The sequence below is a fragment of the Trematomus bernacchii genome, unplaced genomic scaffold (genome assembly GCF_902827165.1).
Source record: "Trematomus bernacchii unplaced genomic scaffold, fTreBer1.1, whole genome shotgun sequence".
Classification (NCBI taxonomy): Eukaryota; Metazoa; Chordata; class Actinopteri; order Perciformes; family Nototheniidae; genus Trematomus; species Trematomus bernacchii.
This window is the reverse complement of record NW_022987709.1, coordinates 1,720,268-1,733,824: the sequence shown is the minus strand read 5'-3', so window position 1 is coordinate 1,733,824 and position 13,557 is coordinate 1,720,268. Positions and strand designations below refer to the sequence as shown.

The window sequence follows — 13,557 nt, the reverse complement described above, 5'->3', positions numbered from 1 at the left end:
TGCAAATATGTCTTTTATTATTTAGTAGTGTGTAGGCAATCTGGCATTAATGGGGTGGAGTCATGGAGTTGAGAAAGAAAAGAAAAAATAATAAGCCTGTACCCACAATCATAAGCTACGCTACACAGAATGGGGATAGGAGATGCACGTTATGAATAAAATGTAACACTTTGTGTTGCAGATGAGCATGGAAGAACTGTTAGTTTCTGATCATTTAGACAATAAAGTAGAATTTTATTTTATTTATTTATTTAATGCACGTAGGTGTACAGTAGGTTTTCTCCAGTAAGCTGCTTTCTTAACCGTCATGTAAACAAGGTAGAATTATCCTGCAGATTTGTAACACTGCAGACGGAGAAAGCACAGTGGAGGGCCTGAAAGGAGATCATATTATATGTAGCGACTCGTCCTCATATTTAAAACGTATCTGGCCAAAGCCTGTAGAAGTCTAAATAAGTCGATATCCACTGCTGAATTGGATATTGAATTATTAGTAAAATTCACACAATGTTGTGAGGAGGAGCTCTGCTTTGCCTGCCTATCCTCCTCTCACTGCCGTCAGTCCACTCCAACCGACACACACAATAGGCGCGTTCACACCAAGTACTTTTCCCACAGTAGTTCCTGAGAACTTTAGTTCATGAGAGTTCTTTTAGTTCTGATGAACTAAAGCAGATCGCGTTCACACCAAAATGAGTTCCTGGGGGTGGATTAGGCAAATGAGCCGCTGACGTCACTTATTCTTCTTCTGCTTAGGTTTTCCTGGCAGGCTGCAAACAACTTCACGGCGAGTACAGTAGGTGGCGGTATGCACCTTAAAGTTGCAATCCGCCAAAAAACCGAGAGAAGAAGAAAAAAAACTTCCGCTTCCGCTGGATGCCTGTTTACCTTCCGACCTCAGACACGGTATGGAGTTGACGTTTTGATGGTCGTGTTATACAGCTTCGTAACGGAGTTATTTAAGCCAATAACTCAGCCACAAATACAAATACAGATCGACCATTCAAATGCAATAGAAATGCTGAGTCGGAGGCGAAGGCGGTTAAGAAGCCTTAACAAAAGGATTAGACGACGAAATCACACGCTATGGACATGTTTCACCGTTGTACAGCCGAGGATGATGATCGTTATCACGCCCAAAGAACAGCAATGGTACGTTCATTAAATCACATTAATACTATCTAATGTAGGATTTATGGAGTTATGTAGGGCTAATTTGTGTCTTTGTATGTGTTCCAGATATGCGAATACTACGGAACTCTGGGTGAACAATAGAACATCGCCTTGGTGGGAGGTGGTGCCAACATGTGCAGTGGATCGAAGATTTCCGAATGTCCAAGGGCTCTTTTCAACTCCTCTGTATTCGCCTGGAAGCAACGTTGTGGAGAGGCATCTGAACAGCATGGAAATTGTAAATTGACAATAAAGCTGATATTTTGTACAGTGCATTTGGTTCTCTTTTATTTACCAGTCAACAGACACAATTACAATAGTGCAAAGATTAAATGTCAGTATCAAAACAGTACTCATACTGTATATTTGTATATTAATGAGTATATTATGTTAAATGTGTGTTAAAGACAATGGGATGAGGTTGAAAGCTCTTTAAAAACGTTTGTATACATACATGTTAAGCATGCACACCTGAAGAACTACGTTACACACACACAGGTTAGTCTGTGTACCGCTGCACTGCTGCTGGTTTAAACAAAGACAGTCATGATGCTAGTGCCGTGCATGTAGGTTCTCTTTTATTTATCAGCAGCAGATCAATAAGTGTCAGTAGTATCAAAACAATATAATAACAGTGGCAATATATATATATATATATATATATATATATATAATAACAATAGGTAGGCTCAGCAGCAGACACACCTTTGTGCAAAGTTAGGTGTCAGTATTAATAACAGTGGCATATATATATATAATCACAATAATACAAAATTAACTGTCACAGGTGTAGGCAATTTGGGGTGAAGTGTCTTGCCCAGGGACACAACGACATCCTGACTGCAGTGGGGTTTGAACCTGTGCTCCCCTGATCCGAACACCAACGCACCAGACCACTGCACCACACGCCTCCCAACAAGTCATTGTACAGTTTATCAACGACAAGTTTTTCTTAATTTTTGTATTGAAGGCCTGTTGGATTTAATCAGCTCGCTTAGCACTGCCAGAAGCCCAGCCAGAAAGGTATTTTGTTGCTCCACCTCGATTCCTGGGCCTTGTGTGAATGCAGCAGCCGTTCGTCGTGCATCTCCTTGGCACGCAGGTCTTCATTCTCCTTGCTGACCATGGCACGGCGGGCCATCGCCATGATGGTGTCAAGGAAGCTGTCATCGCGTGCCCACTTTCCTAAGGTGAAATATGCAAGATACAAGATCAGTTTAATCGCAACAACGACACAACATTGTCCAAATCTGTCTCTGCAGGCACACAACAGGAGGAACACAGGGAACACCTTTGATTTGACTATTAACATTTTAAATGGTGAAGGCACTAGCAATTGGGGGATGGAGGGCTCTCAGGACATGATAGGGAGGCGTCTGGCGCAGTGGATAAGTGCATTGGTGTTCGGATCAGGGGAGCACAGGTTCAAACCCCACTGCAGTCAGCATGTCGTTGTGTCCCTGAGACACTTCACCCCAAAGTGCTCCTGTGGGGATTGCCCACAGTATTGAGTATGTAAGCTTTGGATAAAAGCGTCTAACAAGTGACATGTAATGATTCAAAAAGCTTTTGAATATTGAATAACAAACCAATGTGGTTTACTTGTTATCCACAGTTTAGCTGCTAAATGTTTTTTAGCAATGCTTTTCTTTGTGCTCCACATATCTAAATGTATAAAGTGTGTTTTCACCTCCGTTCCCTCCTGTTTGCTGCAGTATGGCAGCAGCGGTCAGGATGGTAGTCCTGATGGTGTCCGCTGACCGGGCACAGGGTGTAGAGCTGCCTCCTCTCAGCGGGGGGGAACTGAACGTGGAAACTGTGTTTCTCTGAGGGATCCTCCATGTAGTCTGAGAAGCCTTCTGAGGAAACAAGGTCAAACTATTTAGGATAATACAAGGAACAATGTTTAGGCAGTAAATAGAATTTCAATTACATTTCTACTTCAATGTGCAAAAATATTAGAACATCAGTCTTTGTGGCATGCAGGTAATCAACTGTTTAAGCTTTTACCATTAACATGTAGAATGAATGTTGCAAATTACTTGAAATTATAGCAACTACAATCTATTGTTTACCTCTATGCATTAGCCACAGAGGTAGCATTATGTCCAGCTAGCATGCTAATTGCTAACGTTATATTATCGTTTTATCCCGGAGGGGAAAACTAGTTTCTAATCCTGAGAGAAACACCTCGCCTGAAACACACGATTAGTGCCATGAGTTAGTGAAGCAAATTACAGAACATTGCACACTTATTCACAAGTCAAAACGTGTTCATAGCGGGCATGGATGAGAATAGCTAGCTAGCTAGATGTTATTAGCCAGCTTGGACCTAACGTTAGCAAGTTCTACCATGGCTAGCTCGATCTACTGAGCAAATAAAAGTACATCTAAGACCAGTATTGTGCAGATTAAAACAGTGCAGTGCATGTATTTTATTTTACCTTGGTAGTCGTCCCGACATGACTTTGCCAGGTCTGCTAACTTTGCAGAGCCACAGAAACTGCATTCAGTCGAAGCTTCTGAATGTGGCGCTTCGCGTCCTCCGAGTCAATCGCCAGAAGCGCAGACACATCCTCATCCTCATCCTCATCCTCATCACTCCACCGCTCCAATTGATTTATTTAGTGTTGCTATAATAACTGCTTTCACAAAAGGAATCTCTTCGTGTGTGCTGCGAAGCGAGGAAATACAATGGCCGCTTACAACAAAAAATTCGGAGTCAAACGGGCGTGGTTTGCATTCCGCACAGCCAATCAGACGTAGGAACTACTTTCTCCCACAACAGACCCTGCTCTGTAGCAGGGACTGAAAAGCGAGTCTCGCGAACGAAGTTGAGCTACTTTAGTTCCTGGGGCTTTTTGGTGTGAACGCAAATATATCGTAGTTCTGATGAACTATTGTGGGAAAAGTACACCAAAGTACTCCGGTGTGAACGCACCTAATGTGGCCTTTTCTGATACTATATAGTATATCCCATTGAATCCTGTGCTGTTAGACAGGATACTTTAAATACAACTTTAAAATCAGTCTAAATGATCAGATACATTAACCATAACCTTTTTCCATTCTCAACTGCAACACAAAATATAATCACAACACAAAGTTTATTATTCATAAATTCTCCCCATAAAACAAAAACAAATAAACAAAAAAAAAAGCTTCTATATATTGAGCCTTGAAAGTGCTCTCTGAAACTATACGCCTGGGGATGGCTTGTGACCATGAAATGAGAAAATGAAAACTTTGCCGTAGAGGTACACCAAATACATTGTTGGAAAGGTCTTGTCTTGGAGAGTAACATATGTCAGTATGAAGATTCCACATGGCTCCTGCTTTGAAATACTGACCTTTGAACCTTGACCTCGGTGCATGTTTGAAGGCTTATAATTAAGCAACAAAAGGGACTACAGACATGGGACATACTGTTAAGGCCCGGACACACCAGTCCGAATTTGGGAGTCAGAGGCCGTCAGAGGCAGTCGGGCATTCGCGGCGCCCTAATCAGGTTTGTCTGTCCCGCACCGTCGTCTCTTTACGGCACCTTTTCACACCTTCACACTTTCCCGACGCCTCCGCCGCGGGAGGCGTCGGGAAAGTCGGGACAAGCAATCACTCTGATTGAGGTACGCTCCTGGAAGAATTAACTGGCAAGGGTCAACTTAATGACGAAATCGCGGTCCATTCAAAAGTCTACGAAAACAGACTGCGGCGGTTGACATGTGATATGCTGCCAATCTTCCTGCATGAGGTGGAAAAGAGCTATTTTAAGTGTTTAATGGAACAGACCCATGGAGATATGTGGCTAATTATTTGTACAGACAGTTCACTGATTTGTAATGTACATTTGTTTTTACAGACAGTTGTGGCAAAACATTTTTTTATTGTATTGCACACTAATGACTATTTTTATCGTTTTGTATTGGCTGTACACTGTTAGAAGTATTCGTTGTTCTCGCGCCCAGGAGAGAAGCTTAGAATGAAGAGACTAATGGAGTCTCCGGAAAGGTTCAAATTGGTTGAGTTTAATTAAATGGCACGATGATACAACAAGCAGAGGGTAAGAGGAGAGACAGAGCAGCTGTTGCCTCGCCGGGGTGAAGGGGTGAAGTCTCGTGGTGAAGAAGAAGAAGTGCTGTCCAGAGCTCCCTCACCTCTCTCTATATCTCAGTGGTGACCCCTCCTCATCAATGGTGGGCGGTGACGTAGGGAGGGAACTTCCCTCCTCTTTCTCATTGTCTTAGTTTCTCTGATTAGGTCATCTCTCTGAGAGTGAATCTTAAATGTATGTGTGATCAACAGACGCTTTTTTAGGGGGTGAGGTTTTGCATACTGTGTCTGTGTATATCTCACTGTCTTGTAGGGTGAGATGGTTTTGCATACAGTGACAGAGGGGGTATCAGCTGCTACGACAAAGCTTACTGTGCGTTTAACCTAAATTACGTCATTGAATATTGATTTTAATTTCTAACAACACTGTGCATAATAAATAAACCACTTTTTACCGCTACTGCAAAATGCAAAACTTTATTTCGTACCTTCATACTACAGCCATTAGAGAATGAGGATACAATTAGCTATACTACAATAAAAGTCAGATACATCATGATATGTACATGATGATACATCATTTGCCTGTCAGTGTTATTTATATATATATCATTGATTATAATTACTGATGCATGATCATTGTTCATTTACCTATTGTGAGAATCACATGGAAATGTACATTTGCAAGACTGTTTCTGCCCCCTCTATTCACATGTAACCTTTCATACGTGATGGTTTCTTCATTCTCAAACTGTTGTGGAGCAGAAGTATACAGTTGCAGGATTAGTCTAAAATACCTCAAGATTGTCCTTAAGTACAGTGCCTAAGTAAATGAGCTACTGTCTACCACTGTTCATTGTTCATTTACCTATTGTGAGCATCACATGGAAATGTAAATTTTGCAAGAAGTGGCCATTATTCAGATAGTGTTTCTGTCTGCCCCTCTATTCTTTCTCCCATTATCCTCCACAATCTGCCTAGAAGTATTTCAACGTTGTAGCTGTTCAAGATGGTCATTTTAAAATGTGTTAAAAATATACTGTTAGTAGTTAAACCAATAATAATGTGCGGCTGCTACTGGCAGTATGTAGGCACATTTTTTATTTTTTATTAACGCTGTGTGATTAAAAGAATAAACACAAATAGCAGGATAGGCAATACAAAACTTTATTTCGTACCTTGATACTACTGCCATTGATAACACAGCATTAGACATATTTGGCAAACTCTTTTTTTTATTGTATTACACACTATTTTTATCGTATTGTAGTCGATTGTTGACATTGTACAGTTCTTTAGACATATTTGCTATATCGTTCCCCCACGGAGATACAATCCCGGTAATTTGTGTTTTGCCTCTGGATGAGTGGAGTGATGAGTTCCTTCAACATGTGAAACTGAACAGGAAAAAGCCGAGCAAAATTTGTGAAATCTGAGATTTCATTCAACTCCAGCTCTCGACACAGGTTCGGGAAAGCCCCCTGAGCTTCTCGCTGTAGTATCCATGTTTTCACCCATTTAGTGCGGTTTCTCCTGATTTTTCGCTTCCGCTTCTTAATCTCTGCAGCCGCAAGCAACACTCCAATTGCTGATAACGCCAGTACCGTACGATACATGTTTTTGATCGACGAGAGAGAGTGAAAATGGAACCCAGACGCTGTGTTTGTTTGTTTATATCACTCAGTCTGTTCTTCTTCTCTTGGTGTATAAAAGGCAGTCTGTCTTCCGGTTGTTGCCTCTTTTGAATGACGAATATACACTACCGCTGCCTGCTGGTAAGGACAGTTATTGTCACTCGTCGACTGAAGTATTTGCGGTGTGTTCGTAGGCGGGCGGCGTAGGCGGGCGGCGTAGCCGACGCAGCCGACGAAGCTGACGTAAAAGTCGGGACGCCTTCGGTACGCGTTCTTTGGTCTCAGGTGGGTGTGTAGCAGCCTAGAGAGCTCTTGACCTCAGCTATCATGTGAGTATAGTCAAAACTGGGGGCACTGTCAAATTTGGGTCAAATATGGTTAAAATGGATTTTCCCCCATTTCACAATTTGATATTTAAAATCTGATCACACACATGTGTTTACCATCCCCTTAAACCCCTCAGTGTATTCTTAACACTAATATATTTAAAAACTACAATTCCCTAGAGGCACGCTATGCAGCTTGGTACAAATCAGCACCACAGTTGTAGTTCTTCCGGTTTGCAAAGACATAGGGTCTTAAAAATATATATCTACTAAGTATATACAATATCTAGTATAGCCAAACTAGTAATTACACTGCATAAAGATTATTTATATTAAGAAAAAGATGTTGGTTTATTTAAGATATTTTAGCTATTCTAGAAATAGGGTTTTTCGGTTGGTTCTTTCTTTTTTGGTTACTGTGATCTTCTACAGTACATTGTTGGTTACTGTGATCTTCTACAGTACATTGTTGGTTACTGTGATCTTGTACAGTACATTGTTGGTTACTGTGATTATCTACAGTACATTGTTGGTTACTGTGATTATCTACAGTACATTGTTGGTTACTGAGATTTTATACAGTTGGGACGTTACTACTGATATTTTTAAAGTAACTCCAGAGGTACTGTAATCTTTGGTTAGAAACACAGTATTATACTCTAAAATAGTATACAGTAATTTACTGTGCACAAACACTGTAAATAACTGTGGATTTCACAGCCATTTTTTACAGTGTGCCTCTTCACCCACACCCACTACCGAGCCCACATCACCCCTGCCCTTCAAAACATGCAATGAATAGATTTCAAAATCTCCTCCTGACCCACAAAGCACTCAACAACCAGCCCCCTCCCCACCTCACTGACCTGCTCCACCACCACACCCCCCTCCCGCAGCCTTCGCTCATCAGAAGCCAACCTCCTTTCTATCCCCAGACCAAGCACCGGGCCTGGGGTGACAGAGCCTTCTCCATCTCTGCCCCCACCCTCTGGAACTCCCTCCCACAACAAATCAGAGACTGTACTGACCTCCCCACCTTCGAAACACTGACCAAAACTCACCTTTTTAGACTAGCTTTTAACTTGTGATTGATGACCTGTCCTTGTGACTAATGTGTTTTTTTTTACTTTATTTTCTTACATCTGTAAAGCGTCTTTGAGCACCTGATAAAGCGCTTAATAAATAAAATGTATTATCATTATTACATTAATTGAATAGCTAGAGTTTCTTGTTTCTCTTCAGACTCTGATTTCTTGAAAGTGAAAGAAAACACATGAATAGCTTACAATACAATAACCTGTTAAATACCAACCAATAGTATCTGACCTTTTTGTTTTGTGACAATGAATTGTAAGGAATTTTGCCAACTTAATTTAAGAGTTAGAGCCTACATTTCACAAAACTACGATTTTAGCAAAGTGTTAACGTAAAACACAAATTTGTTTAGTAGAATTTCATTTTTTCTTATTGTTTACCCTGTTCCCACCCTCTTCAGATGTTTTATGTTACATTGAAAGGATCTTTATATCCTGGTTGTGACATTGTACTGGTAGCCTTCACCAAAGCTCTACTGAGATATAGCTGGACATGCTTCAGTCAAATTCCAACTCTGTTATTTCTGAAGGTATTTCAAAGATAAATGAATTCATCAGCTGACCTGAAACATTTGACAATCTATTTCCACTCGTATCTGCAGAATCAAAGCCCTTGAAAGTCCAAGCAAAGAAGACGACACAAAATGGCTGACGTACTGGGTGGTGTATGGCGTCTTCAGCCTCGGAGAGTTCTTCTCCGATATCTTCCTCTATTGGTTCCCATTCTACTACGCTTTTAAGGTGAGAAAAGACTGAAGGACCAATGATTGTTTAAAATTATTCTAAGCTCACTTTGGTATAACTTAACAGAACTTAGTTTAGTGTGAATTCTGCCCATTTTAAGGGCAGTTAGAATCGCTAAATGGAATTACAGATGTGTTAAGAGGTCTGGAATCTAGGCTGACGAATCAGATTCAAGATGTACATGAATATCAAGGTTCAAGGCTTTTATTTGGCATACGTACATAGCTACAGTGTAGTTATGTAGATGACAATCTTAGGTCACAGGCTCCACCAGCAGTGCAAACACAATAAAACAGAAAAAATAAATACAAATAAAATAGTAAAATAGTGAATAGTGCAATAAGAGTCTATATACAAGTGATTGGAATATGATATATTAGATAAATAATTTGTAAGTTGCAGCCAGATGAATGTTATGGATGTTCTTTGAAAGTTCAGGTGTTTAACAGTCTTATGGCCTGTGGAATGAAACTGTCCCTGAGGCTGGTGGTTTTAGTCCTGATGCTGCGGTACCGCCTGCCAGACGGCAGCAGACAGAACAGTTTGTTGCTGGGGTGATGGGGGTCTTTGATAATCCTGAGGGCTTTCTTCCTGAGCCGCTGGGAGTAGAGGTCCTCCATGGATGGCAGCTCCGTCCTGGTGATGTGCTGTGCAGTTTTCACCACCCTCTGTAAAGTCTTACAGTTGAGGGTGTTGCAACTGCCAGTCAGGATACTCTATGGTGCAACTGTAGAAGTTGCAGAGTATCCTGGAGTCCATGTTGAACCTCCTCAGCCTGCGGAGGAAGAAGAGCTGCTGTCCAGCTGTTTTGGTGATGGTGTTTGTGTGATGAGTCCATGTCAGGTCCTCAGTGATGTGGACACAGAGGAACCTGAAGCTGCGGACTCTCTCCACCGTAGTTCCATTGATGGCGATGGGGGCGTGTCCCTCTCTCTGCAGCTTCCTGTAATCCACAATCAGCTCCTTGGTTTTGCTGACGTTGAGATGGAGGTTGTTATCCTGCACCAAGATGTCAGGGGTTTCGACTTCCTCTCTGTACGCTTTCTCATCGCCGTCGGTGATCAGGCCAATGACGGTCGTGTCGTCAGCAAACTTCACAATGGTGTTGGAGCTGTGTGAGCAGTATAGTAAACCAAGTCAATCCATTTCTGATCTTTGTGGTTCCAGTGTCTTTTCCTGTTGTGGTGCATGGCTCCTATCTCGTGGAATGGCTCCCAGGTAATCTACAACAAAGTGATTCGGCCCATCTTCCTCCGCTATGAGGCTGTGGTGGACGACATGGTGAATGACATCGGCGGGAGGGCGATGACTGCTGCTGAGGACATCACCAGAGAAGGTAAAGACCAGTTCAACACCAGTTAATTGTGTTTTTTTATTAAATATGTGAGTACTTTAATATTTCTGCTTTTCTTCAGTCCTGTGCACTCTGATGAAGAATAAAGCTGTGGTAGCGCTGTCACCCGCTCAGCCTGAAACCAAAAGTTTACCGAGTTCAACAACAGCTACAGTAGCTCCTTCAGATTCAAAGAAGAACAACCAGTACGTATACCCCAGCTGCATCACCACACCTTCTGAAAATAAGGTCCAACCTGAAGGCCTCTGTATGCTTCAAATGAACTGAACACTGGGACATAGCCAGGCTTTCTGTTACCCCTTTTTCTAGCGTTTATGCTAATCTAATCAGGTCTTGACTCAAGTCAGTTATCTTCAGTATAGCACTTCATCAGTACTAACCCACGACTGCTGACATTTCAATCCTTCTTTCTCTGAAAAAGTTAGAGCATTCAGATTTTCAGCACCTTCTTGTAAAAACGGCTGCTCCAAAGTTCCAGTTTCTGTATTTATTAATTAATTGGGTTGGTGTTTGGAGATCTAACCAGTTCAGACAGCCACTCAGACTCTAATTTTCATTACATAATTCAGTCATTTTCATGCTTTTTTAGCAAACATGGTGACTTGTTTGTCCATCCCACACAAGAACTGGAGAGACCAAATACTTTGCAAAACAAAGTTCTTCAAAAGTGTTTCTAGTCAGTCTCTGATAGTGTTACGTTATTATGAGAGTGCTCTCATACTTGTTTGATTCTGACATTGTATATATTTATATAAATATATGTGTATGTATATGTCCGCATCTGTAGCCTGTTATTGTCTCATTATACCGCACTGTGAATGAATTAAAAGTAAATATATAAGTCATCATGAACACATCTGGAAGCAGCAGGAGTTTAGAGAAATGAGAAATCCTCTCCTCTGACGTCCATTAATGATGACAGGAGGCACAGCAGCACTCTGTCTGATGGGCAGAACTGTGTTCATGACAACTTATATATTTACTTTAATTAATTCACAATGTGGTATAATGAGACAATAACATGCTACAGATGGGGACAAGGCGCTGGTCTGATTTGACGGAAAGATCTTTCATAACATGAAATGAACTGAGTTCATGAGCAGTTATTAAAATAAAAAAGGAGCCTAACATCCAGGGGAGATGTGATTAGTGAGTAAACAAACGGTAAAGGGCAGATAGTCTGACGCACATTTGATCATCTTAAATAACTTATAATCACAACGGAACAGTTTGCCCCGGAGGATACATCAGTGTACCCTCGGTTATAGCTCCTCCAGAGAGCCTCCTCGATCCTCGATTTTCGATGCGCATCTAGAGAAATAAGATGTCCTTCAAGATGGCTCGCTGACATTGATTATCGGGTCACTGTCGAGGAGTCGAGGATTAGAGGAATTGAAAATTCGATAAATGAGAGGTAAAGGTACAGCTTAAGAAGACAGACAGGAAGTAAACACTAACAGGAACAGTGACAGTATGGGCTCTGCAATGTTTAAGGACATGTTAGTGGAAAAGAAAACTCTGACAGTTGTTTTCTTAGTGGAAGCAATACAATCATTTTCATCATTTTCGGTATAATGTGCTGATCAAGCTCCATGTTCTTTTTCAATAATGACCGTCCGCCTCGACCCATCAGAATTGAGTATTCAACTAAGCTGTCTAATAACCAAAATTGTTTGTACATTCAGATTCGAGATGACTTAACATGCTTACCTATCCTGTTGTCTTGTTACCTATTTCAGCTCTTCCTTGGTTAACCAATATGGTAAGTCAACTGGTTGTGAATGTTGCGTGTTAGTGTAAGAAAATTAGCATGGAGCCTTAGCGACCCTCTCATGCCCCTTTTCCACCAAACCGGTTCCAGAGCCAGTTCCGGGCTAGAGCCAGATTAAGTCTGGTTCTTCCTGTTTCCACCGCAGCGGAGCCGGCTCTAAGCACCGAAAAACCGTTTTTTATCTGGCCCCCACTCGGCTGCCTGGCAAGAACCAAGAACCAATACGTCACGCTTACGTCGGAGGCGGGGGGCGGGATTAACCTGATCAACAATTCTGTACAGCAACACACACAACTACGAACCAGGATGGATGCCAGTAAATGTAAGCAGCATGGACCGCTGAAGAGACAAATGACCTCCTCGGGCTTTGGTCAAACGCAAGAGGTGCAGAGGAAGTTGGACGGCACAACGCGGTCTAAAGCTATTCTCCAGCAGCTGCAGCGGGAGTTGGCCCCGCTGGATACCACCGGACTCTGGAGCAAATAAGCAACAAGCTGGAAAAACTCAAGAAAGACTACCGGGATCATTGTTGTTGTTGTCGATAAGAGGGATTTTCGCGCCGTGTGGGTGTCATAAGAAGGCACGTAAACGTTTACGTGATGACGCAAACGACGACGCAATGACGCAGCTTCACTCAAGCTCTGCTCGGGCTCTGAGCGGTGGAAACACAAGTGGTGCTACAGACAGGGTTCTTACACCTTTTCCAAAGTCAAATTCAAGCACTTTTCAAGGTGAATTTTCAAGGTGCATTTTCAAGCTTTTCAAGCATCTTACAGCTGTTGTAAATTACATATTTATATACACATACTTATACTCAAATGATTATTTCCCTACCTCACATTAAATCAGATGTTCTTTATGCTATAAACAACCAAATGTGTGTTTCATAATAGCATTCTACATGAGGATGAAAAATTAAAAATGTTAGAAAAGAAAACTAAGTTTAATATTTCAAAATGAGTGACCCATCTGTACGTAGACTGGGCATCCCATATAACCTGGCTGAGCCAATATAAAACAATCAGCCAAATAACTTTTCAATACATTCTTTATTAACATGTTTGAGGTACTTTTAGGTTGGCAGTAAACACAAGTCAGGGGTAAATGGTGGACTTTAACTCCGCTACATGTACGTAATACCTTTAGTTACTTTACAGATGTGGATGAATGATGTGAATATAACCAAGTGTTAAATCAGACTTTAGTTCCACCTGGAGTAAATTCACAAGCTACTCTGTAGTAATACAAAGTCATTCAAACTAGCTGCAAACTTTACCAGCTTTGATAACACTTTCATGATCAATCATTATAAAACATATCATATACAATTATTAGGGATGCCCCGATCGCCAATTTGGAGCCGATCGCCGAATCAGTATCGGCCGATACCGATATCGCTCTCTTTTCCTCT

At 41.5% G+C, this 13,557-nt stretch overlaps 1 protein-coding gene across 1 annotated transcript in view; it reads left to right on the top strand.

Annotated features, from left to right (window-relative positions):
* Positions 1 to 12,632, top strand: part of reep6 (receptor accessory protein 6) — a 75,903-nt gene extending 63,271 nt beyond the window's left edge. The window contains exons 3-6 of the mRNA XM_034140895.1: positions 8,880 to 9,018; positions 10,189 to 10,357; positions 10,437 to 10,622; positions 12,292 to 12,632. Of these exons, the coding sequence (XP_033996786.1) occupies positions 8,880 to 9,018; positions 10,189 to 10,357; positions 10,437 to 10,622; positions 12,292 to 12,632 (835 nt within the window). The remainder of the gene's footprint in view (positions 1 to 8,879; positions 9,019 to 10,188; positions 10,358 to 10,436; positions 10,623 to 12,291) is intronic.
* The last annotated feature ends 925 nt before the right edge of the window (positions 12,633 to 13,557 follow it).